General features: G+C 39.5%; 1 protein-coding gene across 1 annotated transcript; it reads left to right on the top strand.

Moving 5' to 3' along the window:
- The first annotated feature begins 4,033 nt into the window (after positions 1-4,033).
- On the top strand, positions 4,034-16,296 carry tyk2 (tyrosine kinase 2). Its single transcript, XM_084745271.1, has 23 exons — positions 4,034-4,262; positions 4,387-4,510; positions 5,015-5,147; positions 5,242-5,405; positions 5,747-6,128; positions 6,723-6,908; positions 7,227-7,384; positions 7,473-7,590; positions 7,703-7,886; positions 8,384-8,499; positions 8,580-8,741; positions 9,644-9,731; positions 9,981-10,108; positions 10,900-11,035; positions 12,030-12,181; positions 12,280-12,430; positions 12,519-12,610; positions 12,695-12,881; positions 13,656-13,774; positions 14,654-14,826; positions 14,913-15,030; positions 15,521-15,631; positions 15,723-16,296. Exons 1-23 carry the CDS (start codon positions 4,073-4,075, stop codon positions 15,864-15,866), a joined length of 3,516 nt encoding a protein of 1,171 aa, XP_084601397.1. The 5' UTR covers positions 4,034-4,072; the 3' UTR covers positions 15,867-16,296.
- The last annotated feature ends 1,109 nt before the right edge of the window (positions 16,297-17,405 follow it).

Below are 17,405 nucleotides of genomic sequence, written 5' to 3'. Positions count from 1 at the left end.
AAAAAAACTATAAAGAAGACATGAAAGTAATGATAAAGTAATATTGAAAAATAACATTGTTAAGAGTAGGCCATCTATTGCATCTGTGCAGGGTTTTTCTAATGAAGCATTTGGTATGTACAAGTGACATTTGCTTTTCATAGAGTCACATCGGGTGAGTAAAAGGTATACTCTGTCCTCCAGTACATCACAGTACATTAAATATTAGAAGGCAACAAACAATATAAACACAAAAAGCTGTTGATTTCAGCCTGAGGATGATTGTTCGTACTGGCTGCTCTCATACTGGACCTTTATGTGGCACATAAATGGACAAGAGAGCGAGCTCTGGAGGGCTTATGGATGTTTGAGGGTTCACACAGACCCAATCTGTTCCTGCCATGGCCAGATTAAAATACCTATGCAGTGGTTGCACAGCAGACATTTTGACTTGTCATACCTGAAAACTGACAGGTGTGTTAATGACTGGTGCATTCCACTTAGGGGAGGTTCTTCTATTCTGCATGCTGGTTCATTGTCACTGTTCCTGGGCTGCTTAAGTCGATTAAGTGGATAAAGGGGACAATAAAGGGACTTAATCAACCTTTTTCATGGCAGCCATATTAATATTAAATAGACATGGTTGTTATCAGTGATGCTAATGAGGGTCTTGTTTCATTTAGTGTAGCAGAGCCTTTCCATTGAGCCAACATGCACTTTGACTCTGTTTGATCTTAATCAGTATTATTGGTGGTACCTGTGTTTATCCTACACCTTCAGGTCAAAATGGCTGCTGCCCTATTACATAATGTGGCACGGTGCTGGATAGGTGTGGTTGGATTCTACACTCTCACTTTCGATGCTTTTATTTTGAAGGTGAGCACTCAGCTGGAAATTTCCTTGATGACAGATTTGACTTCAGAAAAATAAATGAATATAAGGTGAAATAGAAAGCCATCATTTGACTGTCTTGTAAATCATTTAACAGGACTGCTCACTGCACCGCCCAAGGCTATTGTGGAAAAAGAAATAGCCTGTTTTGCCTCCAAGCTTTTGTGTGCAATTCAATACTTAATGTGTGTAATGAAGGACTGTACTGCCTTACACTGCAAACAAACTAAATGACAAAGGACAACTTAACCTCCATTTAGTCAAGACAAAAGTCAGAACAAAAGTAAAAATAAAACTAGACATGGCAGTAACAGCTGGCATCAAGCAATAATTTCTCATGGAGAAAAATGTGCAGTTCAAATATAACATGAAAATAACATAACCATAACATGAAAACTGTTATTGTGGTCATTAATTATATAAGAAGTAAATATGTAATCACTAGACGAGACATTGTTAAAGAGTGGCACAGTGTTTTCCAACATCAGTCCTGCTTGTGTCCACTCTGCACTGTGGAAATAAGATGCTTTCTGAAGCCTTGTGCAAACAGTAATATATTGTAAAATACTGAAAAAGGTATAATGATGAAAACATACTGTACATATATGTAAAGACTACTTTGATATTTTAGAAATAAACAAGACAGCAGCTTCCCTTTAATAAACTTTGTAGACCTATCCTCCTGCACACATAATGTCTATGAAGGTAAAATAAAGGAGGAAATAGATGCACCAAACTGTAATAGCCCCACTGTAAAACCTTTTCTTTCTCGTTTGATTTTGTTTACAAAATCACTGCGGTTACAGTTTGCCCAAGAGGTGACGAAAACACCTCTTTGTCCCTGTCATGATGGTGATGACCACAAACCCATGTACTTGCTCAACTCTCACACTGAAAGATAAAGCAGACATTTCCTGTCAGGGGCCCTGAAGGTAAGCTTTGTAAATATGTAGACCTATCTGCATGTCACATTGAACATATATGATGGATGATAAATTTTCAGCATCCTCTGCCCAACATTACCAGCTTGCAGAAAATCCTCTATTACAAATAAAAATCCAGCTTTTACAATATAACGAAGATATTTGATGGTAGAATAAGTGCGAGAAATCTTTATCAATTTTATAAATTGTTTTTTGTGTTGTGTTGTTTAGTGTTTTGCCTCAACAACAACATTTTGTTTTGTTTTATTTATTTATTTTATTTGACTTTCCTTTTATTTTGAAGGGTCAGTGCATGTGTACGTGAGCGGACGCTGCTGGAGGGAGTGACCGTGTTGGTTTCGGGAAGCGGTGGTTTGTCTGTCTGTCTGTTGGTCGTCGCTTGTATTTCGTGAAAATCCGAGAGCGTGGGCGTCAAAGGGGAAACACGTTCAGAAGATAATGGAGCCCGACTGTCACTTCATCTCTGCGTGTTAGGTTTTTATGAAACACCTCGAAAAGCTCGCCGTTAAACGGTAAGACACTTGACAGACGTCGCTAAGTTTACGGGTATACCTTCAGTAATATTTATAGTTCCTTGTTGTCGAATCTGATACTGTGAAATATACGAGGACCAGTGTTTTGGGGCTACTTCGTGACGCCGCCAGTGTGTTTTATATATTCATATGAAGCAAATAATAGAGCTGTTACGAAGTATTTTAGATGTAAACAAGTTAGACATTGTGCAATCCCGGAAGGCCTCGTGATTAATCCATCTATTTATCTGACAATATTTTTTTTAAGTTATTTCTAAATATTTTCGCCATTTGTTAACCCTTAAGCCTAGTTTTCTTAATTAATCACAATGTAATTTAATAAATACCAAATATGTTATTTCAGAGAAGCGCAAGGTGTCGCTTTAAATTGCTCTTACGTTTGTGCGTAGGCCTTAGACTACGTTAGATTTTTTTTATCTAACGTAACAGCTGAATAACCAAGTCTCACACCATATTAAAAATCTTTTGATCATTTCTTAGAAATGACCCACACTTTGCCTCAAGATAACCTCCAGATTTCTTACCAGTACTGTTTTCATGTTGGTCATGGTGATCACAAAGCAACAAATTTTTTCTGAATTTAAACGGAAAGTACCACCTAAATTCATGGGAAGTATCCATGGAAACGACACTTGAGGATTGTCACATACTTGACCACGAGATCTGGGGGGTAATTTGTGGTTATTTGTGGACATTTCAAATATGTTAGCTACTTGGTACTGTAATTACCATCCACTACATGAAAATGGTACTTGCTAATTACCACATAAGTAACCATGAAAATTGTGGTTAATTTGGAGTTCATTTGTGGGTAATTTCCAAGAAATTTCAAATATGTTACTTGGTGATTGCCACCTATTGGCCAGTAAATTTTGGGACTCTGAGAGTGAAGCATTACCAATATTTCTGCTATCAGAAGTAAATTTTACAGACCTATTTATTTATTTATTTGTTTGTTTGTTTGATTGTTTGTTTATTTTAATAAATGAAATGCATATATATGATATTAATCTGTAGAGGAACCAGTAACTCTAGCTCTCATATAGCTGAGTGTGGGGGAAAAGTGCAATATTTGCTTCTAAAATAATATGTTTTTGAGTTGAGTAAGTAGTGATACCATCTTTCTGTTATGTTACATCTTTTTTTTCTTGACTCACCAGTTATGTGGAATTTGCAAGTTAAGACCTGACGAAATCCTGACAATAGAGGTCAACACCGATGATGAAAGTTTGTCGCGTTGTGGTATACCTAGTCATACCTCAAAGACACACAAACAAAACGGAAGGATGATCAGCTGCATTTGTTTTTGTTTCATTTGGAAGAAATTTGTGGGTAATTTCAAAGAAAACTCAAATATGTCACTTGGTAGTTACCATCTATTTACAGTGAAATTGAATTGTATTGAATTGAAAATGAAATAAATTCTATAATAGAAAACCTTTATTTATTTATTTTAATAAATGAAACGCAACAAGACATACAAACTATTCAGCACTGTAAAAACCCCAAAGTTGTAAGGACTCTTAATATTTGTCAACTTATTTTTTTTTTCATATGTTTACCCTTTAACTCCTGCTAAATATCTTTATTGCTGTTTAAACAAAAACTTAATAGTTGTATACTGTAGTTTACATTGTGTGTGTGTGTGTGTGTGTGTGTGTGTGTGTGTGTGTGTGTGTGTGTGTTTTTGTATATCTGTCTGTCTGTCAGAGATTTGTCTCCACCATGTCTAGAAGTGGGTGGTCCATGCGTTCAAGTTCTAGACCATCGGTATATCCCGGTGAGTCTGCACCCCCCCAGTGTTACGGCATCCATGTTTACCTCTTCTGGACAAAGGAGGGGGACACATATATCTCCCACAGAGATGGAGATATCACAGCGGAGGAGCTGTGCGTCTCAGCTGCAGAGGCCGTAGGTGAGAGTGACCACATACACCCACGCACCCCTGAAGTATTTTGCATGTTTATTTTCTTGTGGTATTTTATCCTGCTGGTGGCGTGTGTGTGTGTGTGTGTGTAACCGCAGTGTTTATTTCCCAGGGATAACTCCTCTGTGCCATGTGTTGTTCGCTCTGTACGATCCACTGTCAAAGTACTGGTACAGTCCAAACCACATTTTCAGTCCGGACAACAACTCCAACCTCATACTTCTCTACTGTATGAGGTTAGTCAATATTTTAACAAGGTTGTGTCCAGATGGGGAAGTCTCCCACATTGTAAGGCTATAATTAGGTTATATGTTACTTTAATATCCAGTCGCATTTACAGACAAAGAAACATGTGGGCTGTATTCAGAATCACATACTCTTGTACTATTCATTCTAAGTATTTGGGATGAAATGATAACCAGTTTCACGATAAACCATATATAATGTACTAAAATATTCAGACTGGAAATGTGATGCAGAGATATTTACACACTTAATTGTACATTCAGTAGGCAGTATGCAGTACTTACTGACTGAGTATGCAGTAGGTAGTACATTAGTATGTAATTTCACATACAGCCTTGTTTAGGGTTTGGGAAAGATCATGGTTATGGTTAAAATGATTTACACTTTCACAGTCCTGGGGTTCCCTTCTAGACACAACCTTTTATGATACTGTACACATATAATAATACACGCTGAGAGTATTTACATTTATTTTCTGTTGTTCTTGTACCTAGGTATTACTTTCGGAATTGGCACGGACTAAATGACAAGGAGCCAACTGTATCCCGCTATGCTCTCAAATCAGGGACAGATCAGGGGGGTTCCCCTCTGCTTGAAATCACATCCCTGGAGTACTTATTCGCCCAGGTCCGCAACAAACATCACGTTTCTGGTTTAATTAAATGCACATTTCTGTCGTTTGTAAAGCACCTAACTTGTTTGCTTCTCGCGTATCCAAAAGGCCAAATATGAGTTTGTCAACGAGGTGGTGCAGATGGAAGACCTTGAGTCAGAGGAGGAGATAAGTCGCTTCAAAAATGAAAGCTTGGGGATGGCTGTGCTTCACCTCTCACACCAGGCAATGGAAACGGGCTGCACCTTACAAGAAGTTGCCAAAAAAGTCAGGTAACTATTATCTAACTAGTGAACACGGCACAGTCGAGGCATATGCAGTGCATGCTATTACGTTTTATTGTCTGCACAGCTGAAATTGTGGAATAGTAACAGTGACTAATTTCATTTAAATCTGTGAATTTGTAAACAAAGATGTTAAATGATCCATATTCATTTTAATATGTTCTGACGATAGATATGTGTTTCTCTCATTGTAATTAGGTTGCACTGTTATTTCTATCCTATTTTCTGCTCCTGTGAAAATCCAGTTTTATTCTCTGGATCATCACAGCTTCTTCTAATCTAATTTAATCACTGCATCCAGGTAACATTGAAGTATTTCTTCTTTCCAGCTTCTTGCGCTGCATTCCAAGGTCTTTTGCCAAACACATTTCTAAAGACAACTTCCTGACAAAAATCAGGATCCGGCGGGTGTTTGCAGACTTTGTACGGACCTTCCAGCAGCACACTGTGGATAAAAGGCGGCTGGGTGCCCACGAGATCATGTACAAGTACATCTCCACTCTTGAACACTTGGCGCCACATTTTGGCACAGAGACCTTCCCTGTTTCTCACCTGGAGGAACTGAGAGAGGACGGGAATGGGAGTAGCTCTTATTCCAACACCACACATGCGCAGGGCGTCTCCAAAGACAACTTCTCAGCTCCTGCCACACATGAGGTAATGGTGACCGGCACCAAGGGGATTCAGTGGAGGAGCATTTCTGGTCAAAAGGTTTGTCAAAACAATGTTAAGCTTCTCATTATAATTCTGTGGCATGACATGCATCCTGCTAGTGTGGACTGTGGACCATAAATAAAGATGGACGCATGTCTCCACTTCCTCCCACTGTACAAAAATGAAGCTAAAATATCCTGAATATTTAGTGGCAATCAGGGTTGGAGCCACAGTATCGACTTCCTACCCTTACACCCTGACTGAAACAATCTTTGGGAAAAATTTATTTAACGTGTATTTTTATTTATTTTTTGTTTGGTCCATGTCCCATCTGCTAACATGGAGGGAATGGGATTTATGACCTATACTGCAGCAGGCCACCAGCTGGTGATCGAGCTGTTTTAGCTTCACTTTTGGAGAGCTGTCATGTTGTCCATCTTTATATATGTCAGTGGTTTGGACTTAAATGTATTTATAGATGTATTTATTTTGTTTTAGATTTTCACCTTATTCCACAAATTAATCATCTGTACTATATTTTGTGTATATTTTGTAGGAACCATAGTTCTGATTTTATTGTATAAGCCTGTAATGATGATAAATGTCCCTGAATCCTTAAATCCTTATTGTACATTTGGTCTCCTCGTCTAGGCGCAGGCGAACAGTTACTTCAGGAACGACTCTCTGAGCTACATGAGGAAAACAAAACAACAGCCAAGCCAGACGAACGCAAACACTCCCAATACATGGAAGACCTTCTGTGATTTCCCTGAAATAACTCACATAGCCATCAGTGGAGCTAATGTGTGCATTAGCACTGAGGACAATCACTGCCTGGTGAGACGACTTGTTTAGCCTTTTATGTGAAAGCCGCAATACATTAATTTAATTGGTAAATGTCTTGTGATACATTAGTCCAGTTGATATACAGTGTATTACTCATTCTGCTGCTCAGAGTGTTTAGTCTTTTAAGTGTCTCAGTATGCTGCATCTGTGCCGGTATTCTCATATATTCTCCAGTTCTATATGTTTTTTTGACTATAGGAGCTCTGGGTTTTGGTGCGCTTCAGGCATTTTTTGATGTTTTGAATGTGTATGTGTCTGTAGGTGGGAGCTCTGATTGTAAGCTAGTGGTGTTTCTGTATGTGTATGTAGGAGGTTCAGATGAACTCCAGCCAGGAGGCCCGTTCCTTCATCTCCCTCCTAGATGGATACTACCGGCTGACTGCAGACGCCCACCACTATCTTTGTCATGAAGTGGCTCCCCCAAGGGTAGTGCTGAGTGAAGCAAATGGACTGCACGGACCTATGCAGTGAGTTTTCTCCTCACACGCGCACATACAGACACAAACAGGCTATAGAGACGCAGTGCGTTATATCACAACTCTGGTGTGTTTCCAGTGATGATTTTGTGCTACTGAAGCTGAAAAAGGAGGCAGCAGAGGAGGGAGTTTTCCTCGTACGTTGGAGTGCTCTCGACTATCACCGCATCATCCTAGCTGTCCTGAACAAAAATGAGGTAAGTCAACACCCACACTCCTCTCTGGAAATTATTGCAGTGCGATGATGTTAAAAATTTTCAGCTTCTGTGTTTATGTGTGTGTGTGTGTGTGTGTGTTTGTGGCTGACAGAACGGATCGACGCCAAGCCACAAGCAGTTTCGGGTTCAGTACAAGGATTCGATGTTCTATCTGGAAGGCTGGGACCAGAAATTCTCCAGTGTTAAGGAGCTCACAGACACCCTCAAGACCTTTGTGCTCAAGTCTGGTTCTGACAACTTTACCGTCAAAAAATGCTGTTTCCCAAGACAAGCAGGTTTGTGTTCTAGACATCAGAGGTGTGCACTTGAGTAACATGACTTGGACTTGTAACAAACTGGATGACTTTAGACTCAACTTGACGAAATGAAAAATGATTCGCACCTTGACTTGAACTTTGATATCAATGACTCGTGATTTCACTTGGACAGGAGCTTTGAGAGTCAGTGTCCCATCTATGGGATTTATGACCCATGCTTTGGCCAGTCGGTGAAGGAAGGGTTCAAAATGTTTTGGCTTCACTTTTGAGGGAGACTTGTAGGTCATGTAGAGACATCAGTAATAAATTAAGACGACTTCATAACCACTTAAAAACTCCTAGTAGTAACTTTAACATTGTTAGCAAGCTAATGTTTGCTTAACAATAATTTAGTATTTCAGCAAAGCTTGAAATCACTGTTACTTTATGACGTATTTAGGACTTGAAATGCAAAGTTTAGGACTATTATTTAGTATTTACCTAACTTTGTCTGTGTGTGTGTGTTTGTGATGTAGAGCTGTCCAATCTTCTGGTGATGAGGGAAGGCGTCGATCACCGTCACCACAATGGTTCCTTGTCCCTGAATGTGATGCTACGCTTCCATCAGATCAAAGACAAAGACATCAAGCAGGTGATGGGACAGTCTGTTTCACCACAAGCTCGATGTTGTCAGCCCTGTGACTAATCGGTGTCTGTTGTGTTTATGAGCAGAAACAGCATTTGGGCCGTGGAACCAGAACTAACATCTACTCAGGACGTCTGCTGGTGCGAGGTGGGGACGAGGATGACGAGTTCAACAACAACTTTGCTGGTCGAGAAGGGATCCCAGTGGTTCTCAAGATTCTAGACCAAAGCCACAAAGATATTGCCCTGGTAAACCTTATAATCTCTGCATTAAAGGGGCAGTTCAGATTATTTGAGGTGGGGTTGAAAGAGGTATTAATCTATAATCAGCGCATTACCCACAGTAGATGGCGGTCAACATGCCCCCAGTTTTTAGAAGGAGCTAAGCAATGCACCATTGTAGATATGGTCAGCAACAAAAAGCATTTTAGCCACCAAAAAAAGCCCACCTGAAAAAAACAAGTATCAGTTTAAGTGTACATTACATTTACTGGTATTTCACTGTTTTATCTTGCCATCGGACAGCCTTTTGCAACAGGAAACTGCCGTTACATAAGTCAAATGTCTCTCCAAACCAACCAGTCTGTTTCAATAAAAACAGTAATTTTATCACGTAGAACATCAGTTGCTGGTCTACTGCTGCCTTGATCGGTTAGTTTGTTTGTGTTATTAAGTGACTGCAGTGAATCCGAACTAACTGTTTTAAACACCAAAGTCATACAATAACACAAACAAACAAACTGAGCGAGGCAGCTGTAGACCAGCAACTTCAGTGTTCTGCCAGGTGAAATGAATGATTTTGCTAAAAGTATCTGGTTGCTTTGGAGAGATGATATTTGGCTTATATAACAACGATTTCCAGTCGGAAAAGACTGTCTGACAGCAAGATAAGTGGTAAAATTATTCTAAATGTAGTGTACACTTAACACTGCTACTGATTTTATTTTTTTAAATGGCTAAAATATGTTTTGCTGCTGGCCTTTTTCAGTACTCCAGCTGCATCTATTGAAGGTAACACGCTGACCATCCATAAATACCTCATTCACTCACACTCAAAATAATCCAGATTATCCCTTTAATGGTCAGCAACACTCAAAAGAATAACAGTAGTAAGTGACTCTTTCAGTATTCCTTGCTTTTGTCTTTTCTAGGCATTTTTTGAAACTGCGAGTCTGATGAGCCAGGTATCCCACAGCCACTTGGTGTTTGTACACGGTGTGTCAGTGAAAGGATCCGAAAGTAAGAGCAATAACACTGCCACATCTTCACAAACATGCTTTTATTGTTCGGTGCTTGACTTCCTGGTTTGCTACTTCCCCATTTCACAGTGATAATAATCAAATTTAGGATTCATGTGCCAAGTGAACCGTGAGGCAAATGTAAAACTACTCCTACCTGTTCTGTTTCAAAGAGGATGCTACTTGTTGACATGTTTTGCTTTTGGCTGTACCAGACCTGGACCTCTCAGACTTATTTCTACTTTTACAGACATCATGGTCGAAGAATTCGTGGAGTTTGGGCCTCTGGATGTTTTCCTCCGCAAGGAAAAGGCAACAGTGACTCCTCAGTGGAAATTCATTGTTGCAAAACAACTTGCCAGTGCCCTCAATTATCTTGTGAGTTAAAACACTACTGTTTTTTATGGTGCAGATTGTACAACAACAGCCAAGTGGTCATTAAAGAGAGCTGACAGTGGCATAATACATGTGTTTATCTCCAGGTAGTCTTGTACTTAGTATTAGGGCCAGGTATGAAGCGAAGAATAAGAGGAGATTTTTTTTTTTTTTTTAATTTTGCATTTTGAGAATAAAGTCCAAATGTGGAGAAGTTGAAATATTGAAAATAAAGTTCAAATACCATGGTATTTTATGGTATTTTATTCTTAAGATTTCAACTTTAATCTCATCATTTCCACTTTATTCTAAAAATGCCAAAAAAAGAATTTCTTTTACCTTGCAATAATACTGCAGTGATATAATAATGATGATGAAATAATACTGAAGGTTCAAAGTTCATTTTATTTTCAATATTTCAACTTAGTTCTTGACATTTCAACTAAATCTTCCACCTCACTGTTTCCCATCATGCCTGGCTCTAATACTCATCGGTAACAATCCGGTGCTGTAGACCAGTGGGTAAAACGGCTTGAATAATAGAACCAGAAGCTTTCCAACTGGACACCAGTTTTTGAGTCTTAGCTGCAGGCAATGGAACTGAAAAGGGTTTGTTTTTCAGTTTCCTTGGCTGCAGGCAGGAAGTTAAATAATCTTACAATCAGGCCAAACTTTAAGATAAGTGGTGCAAGTGAAGTACATTTTTGCTTGATGTCTAATAGCTTCAATAGTTTGTTTTAAACTTATTTTAATGACCAGAAAAGTTAATACTGCCACTGTTTCTATCATCGTAGGAGACCAAACGGCTGGCTCACGGAAACGTCTGCGCCAAGAACATTCTGGTGGCACGGCGTGGTCTGGAGCCTGGTACTACACCTTTTGTCAAACTGAGTGACCCAGGAATCTCCCTGAGTGTTCTCTCACGAGAAGGTCAGTGCAGGAATTTACTTTACACAAACTCTTAATTTAGCTTATTTACATGAAAGTCTCCCAGCTCAGTCAGCTGCAGGTGTTCTGTATTCTCCGTGTCATTCTGCCTTATTTTAATCAGATTTAGGGAACAGGAAGCTTAAACCAAACCACTTCTAGTTGCTGGTGGTTTTGCTGTTTATCTCACAATGTGTCAGTTAAAGGGACAGGGCACCCCAAATAAAAAAAATATATATTTTTTATCTTAACTGTAGTGCTGTTTATCCACCTAGACTGTTTGGGTATGAGTTGCAGAGAATGAAGTAGAGATACCTGCCTTTTCTCAAATATAATGGGACTAGATGGCCCAACACGCAAAAAAACATTTGAAAAACTCAACAGCAGTGTCACTTTCCAGAAATAATGACCCATCATAATAATCCACAGATCTTCTTGTGAGCAGTTTCATGTAGTAAATATTTTCTGTCTACCGAACTACACCTGCCAACTGTATCAGTGTGCAGAAGGAAGCGTGCATCTACTCATGGCCGAGAGGTTACAGCTCAGCACCATTAATATATACATCCTGCACTGTCATGAGCACGAGTCTCTCATCCATGAGTAGATGCACGCTACCTTCTGTGCAGTGATATGGTTTGCTGGTAGTTTGGTAGAAAGAAAATAGTTCCTACATGAAACTGCTCACAAGAAGGTTTGAGGATGTCTTAATTAACATTTTTTGCAGCTGCTGACATTAAATAAACAGAAAACCAACTTTGTAGGCTAGTATATATTGCATTTTTCTGTCCTAGAATTAGCATTTTAATTGCATTTAAGTTCATTTATAGAAACTTGGAGCAATAATTGTTCAGATTTTTCAAACTTTGAGCCATATTAAACTAGATTATGCTGTTTTGTCTTAAAAAAGTTTAACCACAGCACCTGGAGATTAAGATCACTTTAAGGTGATACATGTATCTTCATTCCTTTTTATTCTCACTATTCTGCTCTGCAGAGCGTCTGGAGCGTATCCCATGGATCGCCCCCGAGTGTGTTGACAGCGGTATATCCATTGGCAATGCTTCTGACCTGTGGAGCTTTGGCGCCACGCTGCTTGAAATCTGCAACAACGGCAATCTTCCCATGAGTGGAAGCACACTGTCTGAGGTAGGCTCTTTATTTATCTTCCAGCAGCCACAGGCTGCATCTGCCTATTTATCCTCCTGACTTCTAATTGTAACACCAGAACCTTTGCTTTCCAACAGAAAGAGCGCTTTTATCAGCAAAAGGGCCGTCTCGCTGAACCATCCTCCCAGGAACTGGCCAGCTTCCTCAGCATGTGTTTGACCTACGAGCCTTTGGAGAGACCTTCGTTCCGCACTGTGCTCAGAAAGCTCCCAGAAGTCTTTATCAATAGTAGGTTTTTACATGCTCAGGCTAGTTTTTCTTCCAACTTTACTTCCAACCTTGGTGCCTTTTAATAATGTTTGTTTCCTGCACACAGATCCTGATATATCCCCAAGTGAAGCTCTTCCTGACACAGACCCGAGCATATTCCATAAACGCTACCTGAGGAAGATGCGAGACTTAGGAGAGGTGTGTTTAAACACCGCAACTCCAATAGTTTTCTTTTTTTCTTGTCTGTTGTATGTGATGCAGTGCTCATTGTTGTGTCTTCAGGGTCACTTTGGAAAGGTCACTCTCTATATGTATGACCCGGCCAACGATGGGACAGGAGAGCACGTGGCAGTGAAGGCTTTGAAACAAGAGAACGGTCATGTGGAGGGCTGGATGAAGGAAATTGAGATCCTGAAATCCCTGTATCACAACAACATTGTCAAGTACAAGGGCTGCTGTCCTGAGCTGGGTAAGTCTTCTGTCATCTGTCTGCTTCAAAACAGTCAATCAGTCGATTACACTTTATTTATATAGCACTTTTCATACAACACAAAGTGTTTCACACAATGAAACAACCACCTGGAAGGTTTTTCATTTGTTGACAGGGTTTTATTGTCGTCGGCTGCAGTTATGCATCGAGCATCTGCTAGCCATGATATCTAAAATACAGTGAAAAAGGTATGAAGTTATCGGGAGAAGCAGCAATGAACAGCTGTGTGTCATCAGCATGGAAGTCGATGTTTTGCCTCCTCATGGCGTTTCCAAGTGGCAGCATGTAGAAATTTAAAAAATATCTGACCAAAAACAATACTGTTTAAAACCCTGACCTGTCTTAGTGCCGTGATTGGCCTGAAAGCTGGATTGGTATTCAAAAATATTGTGTGAGTTCATTGAGACATCCATCAGAAGAGAATAGTTTACGGTACTAAAAACATCCTCATCTAAAATATGTTTATTAAAGTATATGTCATACGGTGTCTGCATGTGCAGGATTGCTTGCTCAATCCTCTCTTTTAGCTCGCAGTGCTCGGTGGATGAATCAGGGAATTGATTTTTGATCCCTGCTGTTCTTCTGTAAATATTGAAAATCTATTTGAAGTGCAACACTCTTTGTATGTCAATATTTGGAGCTTTCAACACACAGCATGCTGAGCACCACAGGACAGGCATCAGGTAATTCTTGTCTTTGAAAAGTAATGGGTGGATAGGTGGATAAAAGCTCTGTTGCATTGTTCATTGACAGGAGGACAAGTGGTGCAGCTCATAATGGAGTACCTTCCTCTGGGGAGTCTGCGAGAATACCTTCCCAAACGCAAACTGGGTGTGCCACAGTGCCTGATGTTTGCTCAGCAGATCTGTCAGGTGAGTTTGATGTGAATAGTCACACATGCCCAATTTTTGTCTCTGAAACGATCACAATTTCTTACCATGTATTCATGTTGCTGTTGGTGTGTAAAGGCCTTTTCATGCAGCCTGTTAGCATCCAAGCATTTGCTCATCAGCACTAAATGCAAAATGCAGCAGAGGCTGTTGGGGGTGTCATTAGTTCTTCAGTGTTTTGATCCTCAGTCAAAGTACCGGACAGATGGAAATTAGGACACGCTAGATGAAAAGCCAAGATCACCAGTGTGTTTTCAATCATTCATGAGGGGAACATTAGCCAGGGTTTTTACAGGTGTTGGAAATCCTTCAAAAGGCTTAAATTTTAATGCCATGTTTTCAAGGTTTGAAGAGTGCTTGGATATTAAATAAAGTGTTAGAAACTGCATTAAACTGCAATTGCAGTACATCACTATCTGACTGAATAGTTGGCTTTTTTCATTATAAAAGGAAGAGTCAGGGATCAATCAAAGTCTGCAGGAGTAATCATCTGGAGACCTTGAATGGCCGGACACAGTTTCGTGGTAATCCATCCAGTAGTTGTTGAGATGTTTCAGTTTGGTTTACAGCAGGCTCTCCTTCTGCAGCACATAAAAGACAAAATCACATCACAAAACAGAGACGGTCAACAAAAACGAAAAGACAAACAGCAACACAGGCATTCAGAGAGGAGAGGACTGAAATGGGCAGGTATTATAGATTAAAACAGTGGTTGAAAGTGTGTCCCTCCATCAAGTAGTGTTTATATACCTGTTTTAAAATACAGGCTCTCCTTGCAGAGTTCGGTGTAGGTTCAAACCCACATCTTGCCCCCTCTCAGTAATTTTATCTGTCTTTTATTTCTGTTGTTCTCTTTTTAAGGGCATGGAGTACTTGCACTCCAAGCGATACATCCATCGAGACCTCGCTGCCCGTAACGTCTTGGTGGAAAATGACAATCTGGTCAAGATTGGAGACTTTGGTCTGACGAAATACATCCCCGAAGGCGAGATCTACTACCGTGTCCGTGAGCATGGGGACAGTCCAGTGTTCTGGTGAGTTCATGCAGCTCTTAACTTTGTTTTTTAATGCTTTGTTCCGTGACTTTGGCCGCTAAACTTTTTTTTGTTGTGCTGTACAGGTATGCCATTGAGTGCTTGAAGGAGAGTAAGTTTTCCTTTTCCTCTGACATTTGGTCCTTCGGTGTTACACTGTATGAGATCCTGACCCGCTGTGACCATCGCCAGTACCCTCCAAAAGTACGTTATTACTGGTCTGTTACGACAAGCTCAAACCTGCATTTATTTTCATGTGAGACAACAGAGGTGGTAAAAATACACACATTATTTACTCAAGTAGGAGTACATATACTCATACTCAGTAAATACTGATTTAACTTCTTTACAAGTAAAAGTGAAAAAATGGAACCTTTGAGATGTACTCAAAGTATAAAAGTAAATTATTATTATGTCTTTTTTGTCTTGTTTAGTCTTTTATGTTTAAAAAAAATGAATGTAACTTGTCTGTTTTGAAAATGTAAGTTAAAAGTACAGATATTTGTGTTTAACTGAAGTGAAAAAAGTAAAAAGTTGTCAGAAGAATAAATACTCAAGTAGAGTACAGATGCTTGAAAAATACTTAAGCACATTATTGAAGTAGTTGTACTTCTTTACTTCCCACCTCTGCTAATGAAGTACATTTTGAATCCCTGTGTTAAATGCACAATGTACTCTTTCGTATTTTCTGTAGAAGTTCTGTGAAATGATGGAGCCGACCCAGGGACAGATGACTGTGATGGTACTCATAAAGCTCTTGGAGAGAAATCTGCGGTTGCCTTGTCCCAGAGACTGCCCACATGAGGTAACATTACATTCCCGTCAGACAAAATGGATGTTTGGTTGGCATTGCGAGTGGCTTCATGTTTTCATAATCTTACTGTTTTGACCAACAGGTGAAACTGATCATGGAGCAGTGTTGGGCTGCAGACCCCAAAGAACGGCCTACATTTGAATTCCTCATCAAGAAGTTTGAGGCTGTTCGCCGAACATATGACTGGCAGTCTAACATAAACTTTTCCTTGGCTCAGATTTGCTGATCAGAACTCTGGAGATCTACATGTCGTCACTTTGCCACTATTACAACCATGTATTACAAGGTAGCCAATAATGTGTCTCAAGCTGTGCAATGCCTGCTGCCTTCATTTATATACATGTCTCTTAACTGTTGGTTTGTTTTTGATAAAAGCACACTGTTGTCCTCTCATGTGATATTAACACAATGATAAACTGGCTAATGAGTTGAAAATCATGAGCGAAGGTGATGCCTTGGGCACTGAGTGTCAGCTTTTGTCTTGAAATAGTTTAATAAGTAGATCTACATATATCACAGTAAGTATTAAGAATTTCTTTAAGGTCAGGGGAATACTAAGTTTCATTTAATGTTTAATTTTGTAAGTTTTGAGTCTGTGTTAACCTGCTTTCCATTTTGTATATAGAAATACAGAATCTAATAAACCATTTTTCACATCCCCTTTCATTACATGTTGAATGCACATGTCAGAAAGCGTGTAAAAATGTTGAACAGAATTTGATCTTCAGATCTGTGTTAGCAGACATCCTATATGCAACAAAGTTTGGAAACGATCCACTGCCTCTGCCACGCTACACTGAGCGAGACTGAAGAGTAAGACTCAAAATCTCACCATTTTATCTCACTTACTCCCTCTTCACATCTTGTATGAAATAATATTTGCCACACATCTCTATTACATAAGAACTCACTGACCACTACCTTAGGGATGAACTGTTACAAATGCTACTTAAATACACTTTAATTTTTCACATTTTTTACTGAGTCAGGGATAATATCTGCTACCTAATACCCTTATTTGTATTGACCATTCAGGAGCCTGATCATGTGCCACTTGCCAGTAAAGGAAGTGCAAATGAAAATTAAGTTCCACTGACTGCACCACACCAGTCCAGTAACTGGTAATAATGCACCTGCAAGAGCAGATCAAAATCAACAAGAACACTGCTTCTCTGATATTGTATGACAAATTAGACAAGCTGCATGTGTCTTACCATGTGTTTGAAGGCAAATGCCTAAAGGACCAGGCTAATTTGAGGAATCTATCACTGGACCTGCCCAGTACTAAGGAATAGTCGAGAGTGTTGCTGTCATTAGCTGAGACTCTGCATACTTTGTGGGAACAGAAGACTGACAATCTCCTAGCTGACACTCTTCAATAAGCAATAAACAAGCAGCATTCATGGCCATATTGTATCTGGATGGTGTTTGGCCATGAAGCATCAGCAGCTTCTGACCTTGAAGATCTCTTTATAATCCAAAATTTTGTATCTGATCCAACAGAAATGCAGGGCAGCTTGCAGCATATGGCTGAAATTAAAATTAAAACATTGATTTTAACCTTTTTTTTTTTTTTACTGGGCTGAAATCTAATTAACTTTAATCCTACTGAGTGGGGTACCTGCAGACCCTAGAGGTGTACTTTTTATCATCTCTTACAGGTGCTTTATTCTATTATTATAATTTTTCATGACTCCAGTTTGATCCTACAGACTTCATGTAATTTTCCTTTTTAATTAGTGCTTTTTAAAAATACCAATGTATT

Source organism: Lutjanus erythropterus, chromosome 19 (genome assembly GCF_056507025.1).
Source record: "Lutjanus erythropterus isolate fLutEry1 chromosome 19, fLutEry1.hap2, whole genome shotgun sequence".
Classification (NCBI taxonomy): Eukaryota; Metazoa; Chordata; class Actinopteri; order Lutjaniformes; family Lutjanidae; genus Lutjanus; species Lutjanus erythropterus.
This window is presented reverse-complemented; position numbering and strand designations above follow the sequence as displayed.

What these genes read in the sequence shown, in the direction of transcription:
- tyk2 (XM_084745271.1), top strand. Translation starts at nt 4,073, where the DNA reads ATGTCTAGAAGTGGGTGGTCCATGCGTTCAAGTTCTAGACCATCGGTA. An exon ending in TGGAGTACTTATTCGCCCAG is followed by an intron (nt 5,148 to 5,241) that starts GTCCGCAACAAA and finishes CGTATCCAAAAG; the next exon opens with GCCAAATATGAGTTTGTCAA. An exon ending in AAGACAAAGACATCAAGCAG is followed by an intron (nt 8,500 to 8,579) that starts GTGATGGGACAG and finishes GTTTATGAGCAG; the next exon opens with AAACAGCATTTGGGCCGTGG.